Source organism: Gymnoscopelus braueri, assembly GCF_963280865.1.
Source record: "Gymnoscopelus braueri genome assembly, chromosome: 23".
NCBI lineage: Eukaryota > Metazoa > Chordata > Actinopteri > Myctophiformes > Myctophidae > Gymnoscopelus > Gymnoscopelus braueri.
In genome coordinates, this window is record NC_137625.1 from 12940160 (window position 1) to 12957659 (window position 17500).

The following is a 17500-nucleotide window of genomic DNA, read 5'->3' on the forward strand; positions in this document are numbered from 1 at the left end:
GAAGGTGCTATATATTTTTTTTAAAGTGTTAAATAGCTCCCTGGCTGTCTCTAAAGCTCTTTAGTAAACAGAAAATGCATTTTCAGGTCGGGGTACAAATTTCATCCAATCAGGAGAGAGAACTCATACAGGATACACAATTGAAATTGGAAGTGGTGAAACAAAACAATGAGCAGACACAACTGAAACATTTTAACACTGAAGCTGATAAATTGTCTCTCTCCTAAGAAATTTATTTTCCGATTACTAATAAGCCAGAGAGATGGGGAGACCCCTGTTACTGAACTGCACAAACAATAGCAGTGATTACTATCAAAATATAGAGCTTGAACCTTTTTACAAAAACAACTGTACTGTATGTAGCATCAGGAAGTCTTATTCGTCAGACTAATAAGGTGGACATTTAACATAAATCCGCCTGGTGACCCTCGTAAATCATATTTTATTTTCTCTAATTTCAAGTACAACATTACATCCTTCAGCCAAAGATCTGGTTTAGGGGCACATGGTGAATACCATTCTGAATATTTGTATTATTATTAGTCAGTTCCATTTCTCAGTTCTGCATTTCTGTGGTTACCAAACAGATGAAAACCCTGCAGCTTAAAAAGAAATAAGAAAAAAAAAAGGTCTCATTTGCAATTCGTTGAAATGATACAGCAGCGTAAGCGCATATGAGACGGGCCATGTTCAAACATTTAGAAGGAGACAAACTTTTAATGGAATGTCTTAGATTTTCTTTCATTAATTTATGAACTTCAATTGAAAAATGTTTTAATTTGCATTTAATTTAATTTATGAAGCATTGAGAATTTGGTAAACCAAAAAATTCAAGGCATATTTACTGTACTAGCGACCCATGAAAAGTAAACTACACACGCACCACCTGTGTGTGCATGTATGCTCTGGGATGAGAAGGAGAGGGGATGGAGGCTAAGACAGTCTATTTCACCCACGCAATAACCCGGCCAATGCTGGGTACTGAAGCCTGAACACGCCGACCAACACACAGCTAAGTGATGTAACAGAGGATTGTGCTTCGTGGCCGTGTGTTCTGCTAGTGACACTATTGTGTTATTGTGATTCATCAAATGAACTAATAGCCAAAAATAACCAAAGCCGTGAGGCTTGGCACTGTGTTGTGATACTGTAGGTCAGCGGCTCCCAAACTGGGGGTCGGGACCCCCCCCCCCCCCCCGAATTATTTTCGGCGGTCCCCAGATGATTAGCTTGATGTGCAACATTGTTTTCTCACTAAACAGTAAACAAACCAACGTATACAGTTCAAATATGATTATTTTGGGGGGGGTCGCGGCACTGAAAAGATTGGGAACCCTTGCTGTACTGTAGGTGACCTCAGCGCGTGCCAGTGCACGTGGAACAGGGATGATGAGAGCTCTGTCAGGGCTTTGGAATGTGTCATAATGGTATTTGTGTGGGAGTGTTTAAAACGTACCGGTCAGGATGTACACAGTGTTGCATGCTAAGGATTAGCCCTGCAATGTGACCACGTTGTGTGTGTGTGTGTGTGTGTGTGGGTGTGTGTACATTAATGAACAGTCTATAAGACAGTGTCCGTGTTGAGACGCACGCACTCGCACACATTCACACACAATCGATAAACATAGCATGTGGAAATGTTCCTAATCCTTATGCTTTGTTTTTCCTGTCTAAATATTAGCATTTACGCAACAAGGCAGAATAATAACTAGGAGAGTACACATCATCATCTCTATGCACACATAAAAAAATATATACACACACACACACACACACACACGAGAAGCCCTTAATGTCTGTGTCACGCCTGTGTTTGTGCATGTGTGGTTTAATGGTCTATTTAACTGCTTTAACCCCAGCATCCGTATTCTGGGGGAAACTTTAAAAGATATTTAACCCATTTGACCTGAGGTTTTCAGAAATTCGTATTTTTTTTATTTAATCTGGTTGCTGTATACATAGCAACGTCTAAAATGATAATGGTGCTATCCCGGTTTTAAAGGTATAACAACGTATAGGCTTTCCCGGTCTTCACAGGTTCATGTAGAGTGAAAACAGAAAATACACTAGTACAGAGCCCTGAGGGTCTCCGGTCAACCAATGTGGTTAAACAGGGACTATACACTATAGGTGTTCATATGCCATAGTTCAAGGGTTACGGTTGTTGTGTTGCACAATATCTGCACTGGAAGTTCAGGGAGTTGTTATTGAACACATCTCTTCCTGTGGCCTTCATCTATCAGAGCCCTTATCTCTCCTCTTCCTGTTTACCCCAAGGACAGACAGACACACACACACACAAACACACACACACACACACACACACACACACACACACACACTACAAACATCTCCATGTATTCAAGGACGGTCCATGTTCCACCAATTTTTTTTACAGTACTTGGAAAACAGTGTACCGCATTTGTGTGTGCTTTTGTGCATGCGTTTGTGTGTTTGTGTGTGTGTGTGTGTGTGTGTGTGTGTGTGTGTGTGTGTGTGTGTGTGTGTGTGTGTGTGTGTGAGTCAATGTGTGTGCATGTTCGTGTGCTTTTGTTTGAGTGTGCACGCGTGTTAGCGTGTGTTAGTGAGTGTGTGTGTTTGTGAGTGTACACGTGTGTGTGTGTGTGTGTGTGTGTGTGTGTGTGTGTGTGTGTGTGTGTGTGTGTGTGTGTGTGTGTGTGTGTGTGTGTGTGTATATTTTTGCGTGTACTGTGTGTTCATGTTCGGGTTTGTGATGTGCGTGCGCGCGTGAGCTCGTGTGTGTGTGCATGTGTGTGTGTTTAGGGGTCAAGCTGACAGGGAGACAGACTGCACCAGGAGGCTGCACAGAGGGATGGAGATGTACTGCATGCAGTGACCCATGGGACAACATGTCACATCGTTATGTCACACTGTGCTACACTGTCAAATCCTGATTGATAACTGAACTCTGGCATCGTTGCTGTCGGATGGAAACCTTTTATGTCCAAAACCGTTCCTTTTTTATTACTATTTAAAGATTTTTTTTTTAAATAGCCGATCTACAAGCTTCCAACTCGTTGCAAATTAACACTTTTTAATTTAATTTTGCTGTGTAGATTATAGCCCCAAGGGGCCGATGCTCACCATCTGCAAACAGAAGGAGGCATGGTGAGAGAGAGAGAGAGAGAGAGAGAGAGAGAGAGAGAGAGAGAGAGTGAGAGAGTGAGAGAGAGAGAGAGACTGAGAGAGAGAGAGAGAAGATAAGACGAAATATGGCAAAGAAGTGAAAGGACTGCGTCAAGAAAACAGTTGGAAACACTCTGACGCCCTTGTGTGTGTGTGTGTGCTGTGCTGATGGTGGCAGTGATTTGTCAATGGGAACAGTGGGCGAGGATCCCACGCTTCAGAGCTTATGAAGTTCTGCGTTGCCTAGCAACCGTACCAGCCTGTGTCTGTATCTGAAGCTTTTTTCTTTCCTTTTTTTCTCCCAATTGCTGTCTCCTTGACTTCTCTGTCTACCTCTGACTCTCTCTCTCTCTCTCTCTGTTTCTCTGATCTTTGGTTCTTATTAAGTTCTTATTAAGTTTGACGGCGACAAGTTCAGTAATCCTGCTGTGTGTGTGCGTATGTATGTATGTGTGTGTGTGTGTGTGTGTGTGTGTGTGTGTGTGTGTGTGTGTGTGTGTGTGTGTGTGTGTGTGTGTGTGTGTGTGTGTGTGTGTGTGTGTGTGTGTGTGTGTGTGTGCGATAGTGACGAGAATCCTCTTCAACCCTCCAGTGAGACAATGGACACACACACACACACAGATGATAACATTAAACGTGACAGACTTAGCGATGCCATGCTGGGTTCTCTTTTGTATCAGACAGGAGGAGGTTGCTCAACACACACACACACACACACACACACACACACACACACACACACACACACACACACACACACACACACACACACACACACACACACACACACACACACACACACACACACACACACACACACACACACACACACACACTTAACTAACTCATCTCATTAGATAAGCAGAAATAGAAATATGTGTTCTGACGTTTTTCGGTGTACCGATTAATTATTCACGGACTCAGACAGATGTGACAACGGTGTCACCACCGTTGGGCCACGTCTCTCTTGGCTCTTTTCGTCTTATGAAGTGTAATAAATAATATTTGTTTGTTTTATCTGTATGAAATATGGACCCCCTGTGTGTCTGGAATAAAGTTTGAATTACCGTAACCGAAAAACCTTCCATAACCTGAAACTTTCCAGAAAACCGGCAAGTTCTGCAATAGTTTTTTGTTTTCTTGTTTAGTTATGTCGTTCCAATTATAACCACAACCAATACGTCATTAAAATGCATTAAAAAAAAGCGGAAATAGCCGGTATACAAGCAGACGACGCGTTCTGGGTTCCTAGAACTGACCCCCTGAGCAGGGCTCAAATTAGAATTCTGAGAACCTTATCTGAAACCACGCGGCGGTTTGCTTACTTCCTGTTTGTCATCAGTCTGACCGATACTGTTGAGAGACAGGCAGCAGGACAAACCACAGAAACTCACTGTGGTAATTAATACGCACCAGGCTTGACGCACATCCCAGTATCTGTACATAATCTTATAACTATACTTAATCCCCTCCTTAACCATTTCTGGCCTATACACTGTACTTACTTAACTGGATTCCCCCAGGGCTCTGTATTAGGCCCCCCGTCCTTTTTGCTCCACACACAATATCTTAATGTCGATCAAACCGATCTACAAGCACTTTGATGATGTGGGCTTTACACGTGTCTATCATGTAAGTAAGTAAGTAGGAGAGGCTTATTGTCGGTATCAGCCAGAGTGTATGGATGGATGGATGGATGGATGGATGGATGGATGGATGGATGTCTGAGAGAAAGACATATGCACAGAATAAACACAGACATTTTCATTTAAAAAAAGGAAACACGAAGGGAGGAAAAGTAAAAAGAAAAAGAAAAAAAAAGGGGGGGGTAAAGCAGAAGAGATAAAGAGGATAGAGAGAGAGAGAGAGAGAGAGAGAGAGAGAGGATAGACAGATGGGAGAAATAAAAAGTATGAATGTTGGGGGGAAATAAGAGGTATAACTTTACGAGAGCTGATTAGAAGAAGTGCAGAAAACATTGGAATACACATTTAAAACCTATACCTGGGTTAAACACTCCTTCCTAACCCTACCCCGCGCGGGGGGGGGGGACACATGCATGCGCGCTGCGCGCGCATGCATGTGTCCGTTGCCTGGGGGGCTAAGCCCCCAACCTAGTAGAGACCTAGCAACGCGTCTGAGTAGCTCAGTTGGAGTTGAATGACTTTGCTCATAATTACACTGCTAAATTAGCACTGCGCTAATTTCATAATAACATGCTATAAAAACGCCTTCCTTCCCCATCACTCTTCCAACATACACATTAAACAATTAAACACTCACTCACACACACACACACACGCACACACACTCAATTGACAATTACACACACACTCATATCCAGGTGCGATCTGCTAATGCTTGGCGTCGTGCCAGCTAGGCCTCAAGCCAGCGACAGAAAGACAAGTGTGTTGTGTTGTAAATGTCAGCCATCTCTGGCACAAGCTCGCCACACACACACACCCACCCCCACACACACGCACACGCACACACCCACACACACACACACACACACACACACACACACACACACACACACACAGGAGGGGGTCTACAGCTGTTGGCTGCTATAAAAGGAGAAAGGAAACCTCTGTCCCTCCGTTCACAGGATGAAGGATGAGAGCAGAGTAGAGGCAGAGGAGAGATGAGCCATGTGCAGGAGATCCCCAACCAACACGTGACGGAGAGAGAACTCTCCATCTAACCTGCAGCTAATTTTTACCCTCTGGGGTTTCTCTGAACCACTTTATCCATTTATACGTTGGCGATTCAAAAATAGCAGATTGTGCCGCACTGCGAGCTAGTACCTATTTCTGAAATGTTTTGATTTTTTTGTGGAAATGTTTGAATAATCTTGATTTTTTTTTTTTACATAAATCTTCTTCAGGGGAGTCCCTGGCACAAAACAGGGGGTCCGTGGACAAGTACATATCAATTTGGGGGTCCTTGCTATGAAAAAGTTTGAGAACCACTGCTGTAGGGTGTAGCGCAGGGTGATGGAGCTAAGAGGCAGGTGGAACAGACGCACACACACTCAAATACACAGTAAAACACTTTTTCCTCAAATGCTGTTGCAGTCACACACACTGGTGTGCTCTGAGACACAGTAGTGTCCAAGTCCAAGTAGTGCTGTGGGTTTTTGTGACAACCACACATTACTACAGCAATATACAACTATATAAAAAAAGTTTATTTAATATATCAGCGAGTGCATATTCATACAGGGTTAATACAGGGGCACATTCTATTGTAAAAACATATTTATACAGTATATTATAACCACTTGGGTATGTCGTTATAAGCAAAACATTCATATTTGAGCTTAAAGGCGTAGTTAGTATATACTGTAACTTTGCTCTTTGTTTACATAAGAAAACAATAATGACCTCAGATAAAAAAAAATACCAATCATTTCTCTCTATACCAGAAGTCATCAGCCACTGGAGTTGTGTGGTGGCGTTTACCTGCAGAAACACACTGCCCTCTCGCTGTGTTTTGGTGTTTTCACTGTTTGTTTTGCTAGACGGGGATGTTTTTGGGCAACCACAACAAACAGTGAAAACACCAAAATACAGCGAGCGGGTGTGTTTCTGCAGGTAAACACCAACACACAACTCCAGTGGCTAATAACCCGCTGGTATAGAGGGAAATGTGAGTAAAAAAAGATTAATCTAAAATCATTATTGTTTTCTTATGTAAAAACAAGGCAAGGTTACATACTATGCCTTTTAACCCAAAACCGGGAAAGCATGTCATTTTAGATTTTTTCCTTGACTATTCAAAAATAGCAGATATACAAGCTCACAGTGTGTCACTTTGTGCCGCGCTGTGGGCTTGCATATCTGCAATTTTTAAAAACATTTTAGACAAATCTTAAAAGTATGAGAACTACTGATTTGTAGAATCGGCCTCAGGTCTTAACCCATTAAGACCTGGAACGCATCTGTGTCACTTTAGATTTATTTGGCTATTCAAAAATAGCAGATATACAAGCTCATAGCGCGGCACCGAGTGCCGCGCTATGAGCTTGTATATCTGCTATTTTTGAAAAATCTTGAAAAAATATTTTTCAGATAAAAAAAAAAAAAACTGTTTAGAAAACATTTTCAAGAATCGCCTCAGGTCTTAATGGGTTAATGGGTAAAAAAATTAAAAATCTTCACAAATGTGAAAAAATAAGTAAAAGTTTGAAATAATCAAGTCATATGGCCCCAGCCGGCCCTAGTGTGTCACTCTGAAGGCAACATGAAGTGTCACGGGGCGAAGGGACATGGAAGCAGAAATTGCCACGCACGCACCGCTCAATCTATCTCACTCCGTCTGTTCCCACGGTAACAACTGCAGAAAGTACTCACTCCAGAACAATGGCTGTATACACTAACCTCTCATTTCACTGCTCTGTGTGCGTACGTGGCTAACGCACAGGGCTGTATGGAACATACAGTGCCATACATTACAGCCCAGTCATTTCCAGGATCAATCTATATGACGCATGATGATTACTGTGCAGTAATGAAGACTTTTCTGTCTGCCGCTGCCTTTTTACTGAGGTTTGTGAATCTTGTGCGTCGATGAATTGAGTACAAAGGACCCCAATGGAAACAAGCCATGGGCTTTCTTGGGTTTAAAATCCTCTTAGCAGACCTTGTATTGCACTGCACTTTCCTGTGATTTTTTCTCAAACTGCTAATAAAGTATTCAATCAATCAATCAGTGCTGCACTGTGAATGTATTCTCTCATTGTCTGACTGTTTCATTTTTGACTTATTTTCTATTATTTTAACTTTAATAACTATTTTAATTAATAATGATAATGTGTTTCTTTTCCACCATCGTTATGCTCTTAATGGGTTTCCGTAAAGCACTTTTAATTGCCATATAGAAATGTGCTATACAAATAAACTTGCCTTGCCTGCAATCTTTGAATAACCAAAGAAATCAAAAACGGATGAACGGATGAACGGATGCGTTCCTGGTCTTAATGGATTCATTGCCTTTATTTGTACAGTGCTGCATCAACACTGGACTAATGTTTCGATGCCAAGATCATCTTCATCAGGGTCACATGACCTGCTGCACGGTGGAACTCCTCCTCTTCTGAATATACTTAACTCTTTGACTGCGGACGACGCGATAACGCGTCAAGTGCTACTTTGTCCAGTTGGCCGTCGACGCGCTCGACGTGCTGGACGCGCGTTCATTGTTTAATCTCTGATTGCGCTATGCTGCTTAATATTCAATGTTATTCTCGAGTTCCACTTACTTCACGGACATCTGCATCCGGTTTCATGACCTGGATTCCGTTTCCGGTTTTTGATTCTTTTCCCCAGTCATTTTCGTCCAAAATAGGTAAATAAACGGTCTTTCACACGGTATGACGGACAAACGGACAGTTTCTCTTCTATAATCTATGGTCTGGGTGACGATCAGTCATCGCCGTCGTGTATCACAACGGCATTTTGGCGATCAAAACAATCTGGGACGACGTCACTTCCGTTTTCATGTTTTTCCCTGTCTAAACTATCAAGAAGGCTGAGAGAGACCCAACGACCTGATCAAGAAGTCATGTGCTGCACTCTAGTGGCGGATTTGTGCTGGGTCTTTACATTATGTCCCCTTAAATTATTTTCATGAGAAAAATTCAAAATATAAAAATAAAAAAACACGAAAATTGCTGGCACTGGGGGAGTACTTTATGAAAATACTCTGGCAGTCAAAGAGTTAATATTCATTAAATCAAACAATTCTTAATGCAACTGAATTATTGTGTGTGTGTGCGTGTGCGTGTGCGTGTGCGCGTGCGCGTGCGCGTGTGCGTGTGCGTACCTGGGACGGGCTGGAGAAGCCCAGATTGTGGCAGCCATTGCAGGGTGTGAGCGCCTCCCAGAATCCCACGGGGCCACAGCTCCTCTCTGGCTCCTCCTCCTCCAGGGCGGGGCCTAGAGGCGGGGTGGGCCGCTACAGGGAGACAAAACACACTTCGATCAAACAGCGGTTCTCAACGTTTTCAGGCCACAACCCCCCCAAGAATATCATATTTGAACTGTTGACCCACTCCACCCTGACAAGCACTTTTGAATTGTAGGAGTTGAGGCATTACATTTATTTTTTAGACTTATCTGTGGAACGTCTCGGTTCCACAGATAAATATTGCAAAAATAGCTGATCTACAAGCTCACATGATATACATGCTAGATCGCCTATTTTCAAAAACTTTTACTCTTTCTCAGGTTATATTTCACAATTTGGCCAATGTTTGAAATGTTTATGGTGTAGTTTGTTGATTACTTTTGACGCAGAAACGTAGCGACAAAAGAAAGAGAGAGTGAGAGAGAGAGAGAGAGAGAGAGAGAGAGAGAGAGAGAGAGAGAGAGAGAGAGAGAGAGAGAGAGAGAGAGAGCAGGGAGATGGAAAAAAGTGGGAAAAGTTGCAAAGGAAGGAAGTTGACGGACATGGATAGATGAATAGATAGAGTAGGGGTGCAACAACTAATTGCCAATAATAATCAAATAAAATAATCAAAAGAATAATTGAGTTGGGGGGGAATTGAAGTGTAGCTTATTTTATTCACATTTCTTCTAAAGTAGCGAAAATAGCAGAACTACAAACTCACATGGTGAGCTCATGAATCTGCAATTCTTGCAAATGTTGCGAGACAAAACTAAAAAGAAAATCACTTTGTATCGTGCCTTGATATATAAAAAGTAAAACAAATGATCACCAAAATTGTGCTTCTTGAATCTTGTCGAGTCATTGAAAAAGTAATTGAAAGAATAATCACTAAGATAATCATGGATAGTTGCAGCACTAAGATAGAGACGTGAACGGACGAAGGTGAAGACCACTGTCGGTGGACAGTGAGGGAGGAGGTGAGGGATCACACGGGACACGGGGGGGCTACTCAACATCATATCGTGGGGCAGAAACCTCCTATCTACATTAACGTCCTACTTGATCACACTGTACAGCGTCACACAAAAGCCGCTCGAAACGCGGCGCGAAACGATGCGTTTCGAGCTTACGGATCTGCTACTTTTGATGCTACTGAATTTGAATGCTGAAAAGTAACTGTTTTGGAGGTTACGATATGATACCTCCATATTTAAACTTCTCATGTTTTTTTTGTAATCTAATGCCATACGAGAGAGTCCCACAAAAGTAGTGAAAATAGACGATCTATAGGGTTAGGGGCTTTTTCACTATTTTCACTATTTTAAATCGTTAATTTAAAACGGTAATAAATAATTTAAAAAAAAGGGTTTTGGACATACAAGGTTTCCACCAGACACCGACGATTTGAAACATCTACTTGACTTGTGTCCCCGTGTCAGAGGAACCAACACAGGGACACACAGGTGGCTGTAGCATACTGTAGCAACCTTTGCGACAGGAACGGCTAAACAAAACAGCGCGTGAATAAATAAGCCACGGCGCTCGTACACACGTACAAGTCCAATCCTCAGAGCTCATTTATGTATCTGTGACTCTTGGGAGAATACAATGTGTAAGATCTCAGATTGAAATGAACACTGGGAATTTGACCGCGTAGGGGGGCAATGCGGCAAGGGAGCGTGACAGTATATCGACGGACATTATACGTAATACGGATTGTGGATGTTTTATTCATGCATTCGTGGAATCACCACGCAGACGTGGAATGTGCGTGTGTGTGTGTGTGTGTGTGTGTGTGTGTGTGTGTGTGTGTGTGTGTGTGTGTGTGTGTGTGTGTGTGTGTGTGTGTGTGTGTGTGTGAGAGAGAGAGAGAGAGAGAGAGGGGTGCAGAGCATGCTAATGGCGTTGGCATGCACATGTATGCACAGTCACCCCAGGGAAAGGGAGGGGGCCACATGAACCCATAGTGAGAATGCCAGTAATGGAATATAAATAGGTACTTCTATGGAGAGATGGATTGTTAGAATTACAGCCTGAGTGGAGAGGCGTGCGCATGTTTAATGTATGTGTATATCAATTATATTGCATGTGCTCTGTGTTTGAGTGTCTTCAACGCTAATAGTGCATGTTCTTATTTGAATTTGACGCATTGGAAACAACAGAACAAATGTCGATCGTCGCGCGCGTGTGTGTGTGTGTGTGTGTGTGTGTGTGTGTGTGTGTGTGTGTGTGTGTGTGTGTGTGTGTGTGTGTGTGTGTGTTTACTATCCATGGGGACCAAAAAAAACACATTGATAGTAATACCTTTCAGAATTGACCATAATGGGGACATTGTTCTCGTCCACCTGCCAGAAAGGGTCAATTTATTTTTTATTTTTATAGAGCTATGGTTACAACTATAGTATAATATTCAGTTTTGGGGTTAGGATTAGGCATCTAAGGGTAAGGTTAAGGGTTGGGGTACCCCCCAAAAAAGGTATAAATTGTATTTTTTAGTGGAAGAGTTTCCCACAAGGATATAAGAACAAACCGGTGTGTGTGTGTGTGCGCGTGTGTGTGTGTGTGTGTGTGTGTGTGTGTGTGTGTGTGTGTGTGTGTGTGTGTGTGTGTGTGTGTGTGTGTGTGTGTGTGTGTGTGTGTGTGTGTGTGTGTGTGTGTGGTGTGTCGCGGTGATAAATGACCCCTGTTCTCCAGGACCTGGACAGTGGAATTGAAAATCCTCTCTAAGCCTCTCTGTCACACTGCGACGCTAACTGATAAAACCACCCACAGTACAGCTTGGAACGACTCAATTACTTTCCCTTTGTGTGCGTGCGCGTGTGTGTGTGTGTGTGTGTGTGTGTGTGTGTGTGTGTGTGTGTTTTACTATACTTGTGAGGGCCAAATGTCCCGACAAGCGTAGTAGAATTTGAGAAATAGAGTCCTGACGTCACACCCACTACTGTCACAGAGTAATCTTTTTGTATTGGAATTCTCATATAGGCAAATCTTAGATTGCGTCATATAAGAACTGTGTTCCAAAAATAAACAAATCATCCCGTTGATTTTGTCAGGTATGTGCAGTGGTGGAAAAAGTACTCAAATTCTTTACTTAAGTAAAAGTACCAATACTGCAATATAAAAATACTCTGTTACAAGTAAAAGTCCAGAATTAAAAATTTACTTGAGTAAAAGTACAAAAGTATTGGCATCAAAATGTACTTAAAGTACCAAAAGTAAAAGTACTAAATATTTGAAAATAGCCGATCTACAAGCTCACAACGCGTCGCGATGCGACGCGTTGTGAGCTTGTAGATCTGCTATTTTCAAATAGCCTACGTATACAATAGGGCTAAAGTGGTTAATGCATGTTTCATTATATCATAGTGTATATCTGAAAAGTAACTAGTAACTAAAGTTTTCAAATAATTGTAGTGGAGTAAAAGTACAATATTTGCCTCTGAGATGTAGTGGAGTAGAAGTAAAAGTATTGGAAATTGGAAATACTCAAGTAAAGTACAAATACCTCAAAATTGTACTTAAGTACAGTACTTTTTTTTAATCTATTTTTATTATTATTATTATTATCAAATGTAAAGTTCTGCAGTTTTTTCAGTGGGGCCTTGGCTCCACTGCAAGCATGAATTAATAAAGTCAAAGTCAAAGTCAAAGTCAAAGTACTTAAGTAAATGTACTTAGTTACTTTACACCACTATGTGACTGTGTTGTTTATGATATTGAGTTATATTTGATAAGGTCTGTTTGGAGAAAATGTTGATAAATTAGTAGCCTACTTTTTCACCGTCAGTTGATGCTTCATATCGATATGAGTGAAAATGAGTTTCAGGTTGGAGGATAGGATTAGAAATGTAGAGGTTCAGTTTATAGGTTAGGGTGGGAGTTATGCCAGATTAATAATTAGTTGTGCGTGTTGTGTGCCAAACATAGCTGATCTACAAGCTCAGCACGTGGCGCGGCGTGAACTTGCAGATCGGCAAGTTAAAAAAAAATTCCTCACAAGTATAGTGTATCGTTGCTGTCCGGCAGAAACCAGCTAACTCCATTCTTCCGCTTCTGCATTTTTTCCCCCATAAATCAGTGCTATTGAACACCGTTTACGTCTGTGTGTTGATTAAAACAATATTGAACCAATGAAAAGTATTAGAAAGCGCTTCTGACAAAACCAGCTAACTCCATTGGATCTTCAAACTTTCTGCTAAACCAGCTAAGTCCACCAAAGGGGGGTTTTGCTGACTCCAGGCTCCACCCCCTTTTGACCTCCAACCTCATTGTGAGCTTGGAGGTCCATTTAGCTGTACTTATCAATGATGAACAAAACCTCCTAACTCCACATTTCGTTTTGTTTTTGTCATTTCCTGAAAAATGAACATTTTGGAGTTAGCTGGTTTCTGCCGGACAGCAGAGATATGCAATGCACGTGCGCGCATGTGCGTACACGTGCGTATGGAGAGAGTGAGTGAGTGAGGCGTATGGAGAGTGAGTGAGTGAGGAGTTTGAGTGATGTGAGAATGAACAAGCGATTCAAACTATGAATGTCTAACACTGCGTTCCAGTGCAACCTGGCACGACCAACGCCAAACAAACATTAAATAGGCCTCCTAGAGAATGATTAATGAATCACTCTAAACAAGAGATTAAACCAAGAGTGCATGAGCAACAACAAGTGGATGCTTGAGTTGATGCAAGCCTGGTGAAATATCTCTGGCTGATAGTGACCCCTTCTGGTGAACTACACAAACTACCATTGCACTACTAAAAATGTCTGTCACACACATTTCACATGGACTGTACATGTTTCAGAATGTATGAAAAAATTATAAACAACCAACCTGAATTACATTTTCACATATTATGTTTAACACTCAAAATGGCTTTCTTCCGTGCTTTGTTCCATGTTAGACAGTAGAAAAATACAGTACATATTAGATACAAATAGATTTTTAAAGGATTTCTGCTGTATCAATACAGGACCGATTTTTTAAATCATTATTAATTGATTATTTTGTTAAATTATCAACTATTCTATAACTGATTAAATTGATTAGTTCAATTAATTGTTGCTCCCCTACTTTGCTCTTGCACTTTGTAAGCTGGATAAGAGCCTCTCATAATGCTGCCTCTCATAAACGCTTACATTGTAAATTGTATGACAGAGAGACTGGTGGCATTGAGTTACAGTAAATGCTTAGAAATGTACAGTATGAAGCAGTGGCGTACCCACTGTAGAGGCAGGGCAGGCGGTCGCCTGCCCAACTAAGATCTCGCCTACCCTAGAAAACCCGAAGAGGTGTCATGCGTGCTTAATGTCCTCAAAGTTACGCATCCAACAAGCTTTGAACTGAGCAGATTGGACCTTCCAATCCAGAGATAATGGCCAAAACATCTTGACAACGGCCACTTTTGCCGATTTTCGATCGCCGATTTTCGATTGAGTTGAAATGTCTTTTTCGGGGGTAATAGTGGGGGTGCAAAAAAAAATCTACCTAAATGTAATTCCTGGGGACGCCACTGGTATGAAGTGGTCAGTCAATGAAGGGCTGTGTAGGGTATCAACTCAACAATTGATAGGGAGCCAAGTCAGCTAAGATTTTAGTGATGAGGTCTCTCTCAACCAGTTGTGATTAAAAGTCTTGGAGCCAAGTTGAAGACAGGCCTTCTAATAGAAAGGTTTTTGCAACGAATTGCAATAGTCTATAGCCTTGAAGCTTTAGTTCTGACCAAAGATGTGCGATGAGACGAAAGTTATTTCCAGTGCACATCACCATTGTCCGACGGAGCAAACCGGTGGATTTATCAAACGGTACGTGTAACGATACATTTCAAACCGTTACCCTAACCCTAACCGTGACACAGAACCACAACTTTCATTTGATTAAGCCACAGGTCCCAATTTCAAATTATTATTTTATTTATGTTATACATGGACCCTGCTATATGATGATGATATGCATGATATTGTCTAAAATTCATAATCGTACATAAGAACTAGATTCATAGTGGTGAAGGTGATACTGAAACACTTTTGTGAATATAGTCACGTGTATATTTTTTGTATTGCAATCCAATCAACTACTACTCATTTGGATGGGGACCACCAATTTAGCCCATTTGGTATTAAAAAGATTCATTCAATTGTCACTTTAGAAATGTGCAGATATACCCTGTAAACACTTACTGCATACTGCATGTTGGTTTGTTTACTTTTGAGTGAGAAAACAACGTTGCACATTAAGCTAATCATCTGGGGACCCCCCCAAAATAATTTGGGGACCCCCAGTTTGGGAACCCTTGCTCTAAAGAGTACACATCCAAAAACATTCACTTTTACGTGCGTGCGTGCGTGCATCCGTGCGTGTGTGTGCGTGTTGTACCTTGCCACCGCGGGTCAGCGTGCCGTTGGAGCGCTCGCTGCGCTCGCTGCGGTCGTCGTCCGACAGGCGGCCGCTGCCGAAGCTGTCCATGGAGTGAGACGAGATGGTCTGGCAGAGCTCCTCGAAGGAGTAGTCCCTGTCTCGACACTTCTTGATGTCATGGAGGAGTTTGGACAGCTCGCCTGTCACCGCGTCATCTGGAGCGGGGGACAAGGGGATGAGAAGCCATGCGGTGCGGTCGAGAAATACCAGTGGTGGAAAAAGTACTCAGATTTTTTACTTAAGTAAAAGTATCAATACTGCAACGAATACAGTATGTATAAAATGCATTAAAATCTTTTGAAAATAGCAGATCTAAGTAGATCGGCTATTTTCAAACAGCCAAAGTTTAAATAGGGCTGCTGAAGTGGTTAATGTATATTTTGTAATAATAACTATTCATTATTCTGTAATAGTAACTAGTAACTAAAGTTTTCAAATAATTGTAGTGGACAATATTTGCCTCTGAGATGTAGTGGAGTAGAAGTAAAAGTATTTAAAATTGGAAATACTCAAGACCTCAAACAGGTTACAGATTAAACAAGTGCAATTGGAAGTGATGACACAAAGAAATGAGCAGACAAAATTGGAACTGGAACACTAAGCTGATAAATGGGTACTCTCTCCTGATTGGCTGACATTTTGTCACCTACCTGAACATATATTTTGTGTTTATTGAAGAGCTGAAGAGCCAGGGAGACCCCTGTTACTGGACAAACACTCTATAGCAATGATTACTATCATAATACTGTAAAGTGCTTTAACCTTTTAACAAAACACTTTTTGTTTTAACCAAAAGATATCACTTACCCTACCTTTAAGTTGTTAGCAATTTATTTTTCACATAAAGTAGCGAGTAGGTAACGAGCTCCCATAGGAGATACTAAAAAATAATAGTAATAGTACTACTATTATAGTATCATATACTATTATATACTATTATACTACTACAAACTAGAATCCAATAATCAACAAAAATGTTGAGTATTGGACCTTTACATTTCTATAACTGTGTTATTGAATTGGAAAATTAATTAGCTACTTAGCTAGAACTAGTTACCGCAAATAGTAGAGGCGTTACAGTAACACATTACTTAGAAAGGCATTACTGCTGAAACTGTATTGCACCAATATTTTGATTTACATCTCAACCCAAACCTCTACCAAAGTGTCAGTGGGCCTCATTCACAAATATCTTTTTATTATATTTGTTGTATTGATCACTGAGGGGAAACGCATCTTTTGAATTAATCTCTGTGTTGTTATTCATGTCTTCACTGTTTTGCCTGATTCACTGCCTTTTTTTGCTTTATTGTTAAACTAGTTGTACTTTTTCTGTAATTGTATTCTTGCACTGTAAAGCACTTTGAGCATTTCATGTCATGAAAGGTGCTATACAAATAAAGTTTATTATTATTATTATAATTATCATTATTATCCTACAGTACATCAGGATTGGGAATGGACACAGATTTCATCAGGCTGCATGTTCATCAGATGGTAAAGACTTGTAGGCTAGTATTGTGTGACGTTCATGTGATCAACCAGTTTCATAATTGCTATTAGAGATTAATAAGTACCGTGACATTGGTGCGTCTGTGGTCATGGGGACAAAATGATGTTGAGCTCTAAATAAGTGAACAGAACAATAAATACATGTCTATAAACCCAGTACGGTATGCATATGAATATTTAGTTTGAGGTTTGGCACTATTGTAATTGATTTTGCATGACAAATAAGGCAGAGAAACAGAGTGCTATCAAAAATAGCAGATGTACAAGCTCACAGCGCGTCACTCCATGCCACACTGCGAGCTTGTACATCTGCTATTTTTGAATAATCTTTGAAGTGTTTGAATTATTATTTTTTTAACACAAATCTTCTCTTCTGGGGGCGCCTGGCACCAAGAATTTTCAGAAGGGGGTCCGCGGCCAAATATATATCATTTTGGGGGTCCTTGGCACGAAAAAGTTTGAGAACTACTGATTTAGAAGAAGGCATTTGTAGAATCGGCCTGAGGTCTTAATGGGTTAAAGACAGAATGACTCTG

At 41.2% G+C, this 17500-nt stretch overlaps 1 protein-coding gene across 2 annotated transcripts in view; it reads right to left on the minus strand.

Moving 5' to 3' along the window:
• The window catches only part of anks1b (ankyrin repeat and sterile alpha motif domain containing 1B), a gene marked incomplete at its 5' end in the record, with an annotated part of 338563 nt that overhangs the window by 167761 nt on the left and 153302 nt on the right, over positions 1 to 17500 (minus strand). For both annotated transcript variants that reach the window (XM_080421028.1, XM_080421027.1), the window contains 2 exons: positions 8974 to 9105; positions 15411 to 15607. In XM_080421028.1, the coding sequence (XP_080277154.1) occupies positions 8974 to 9105; positions 15411 to 15607 (329 nt within the window). The remainder of the gene's footprint in view (positions 1 to 8973; positions 9106 to 15410; positions 15608 to 17500) is intronic.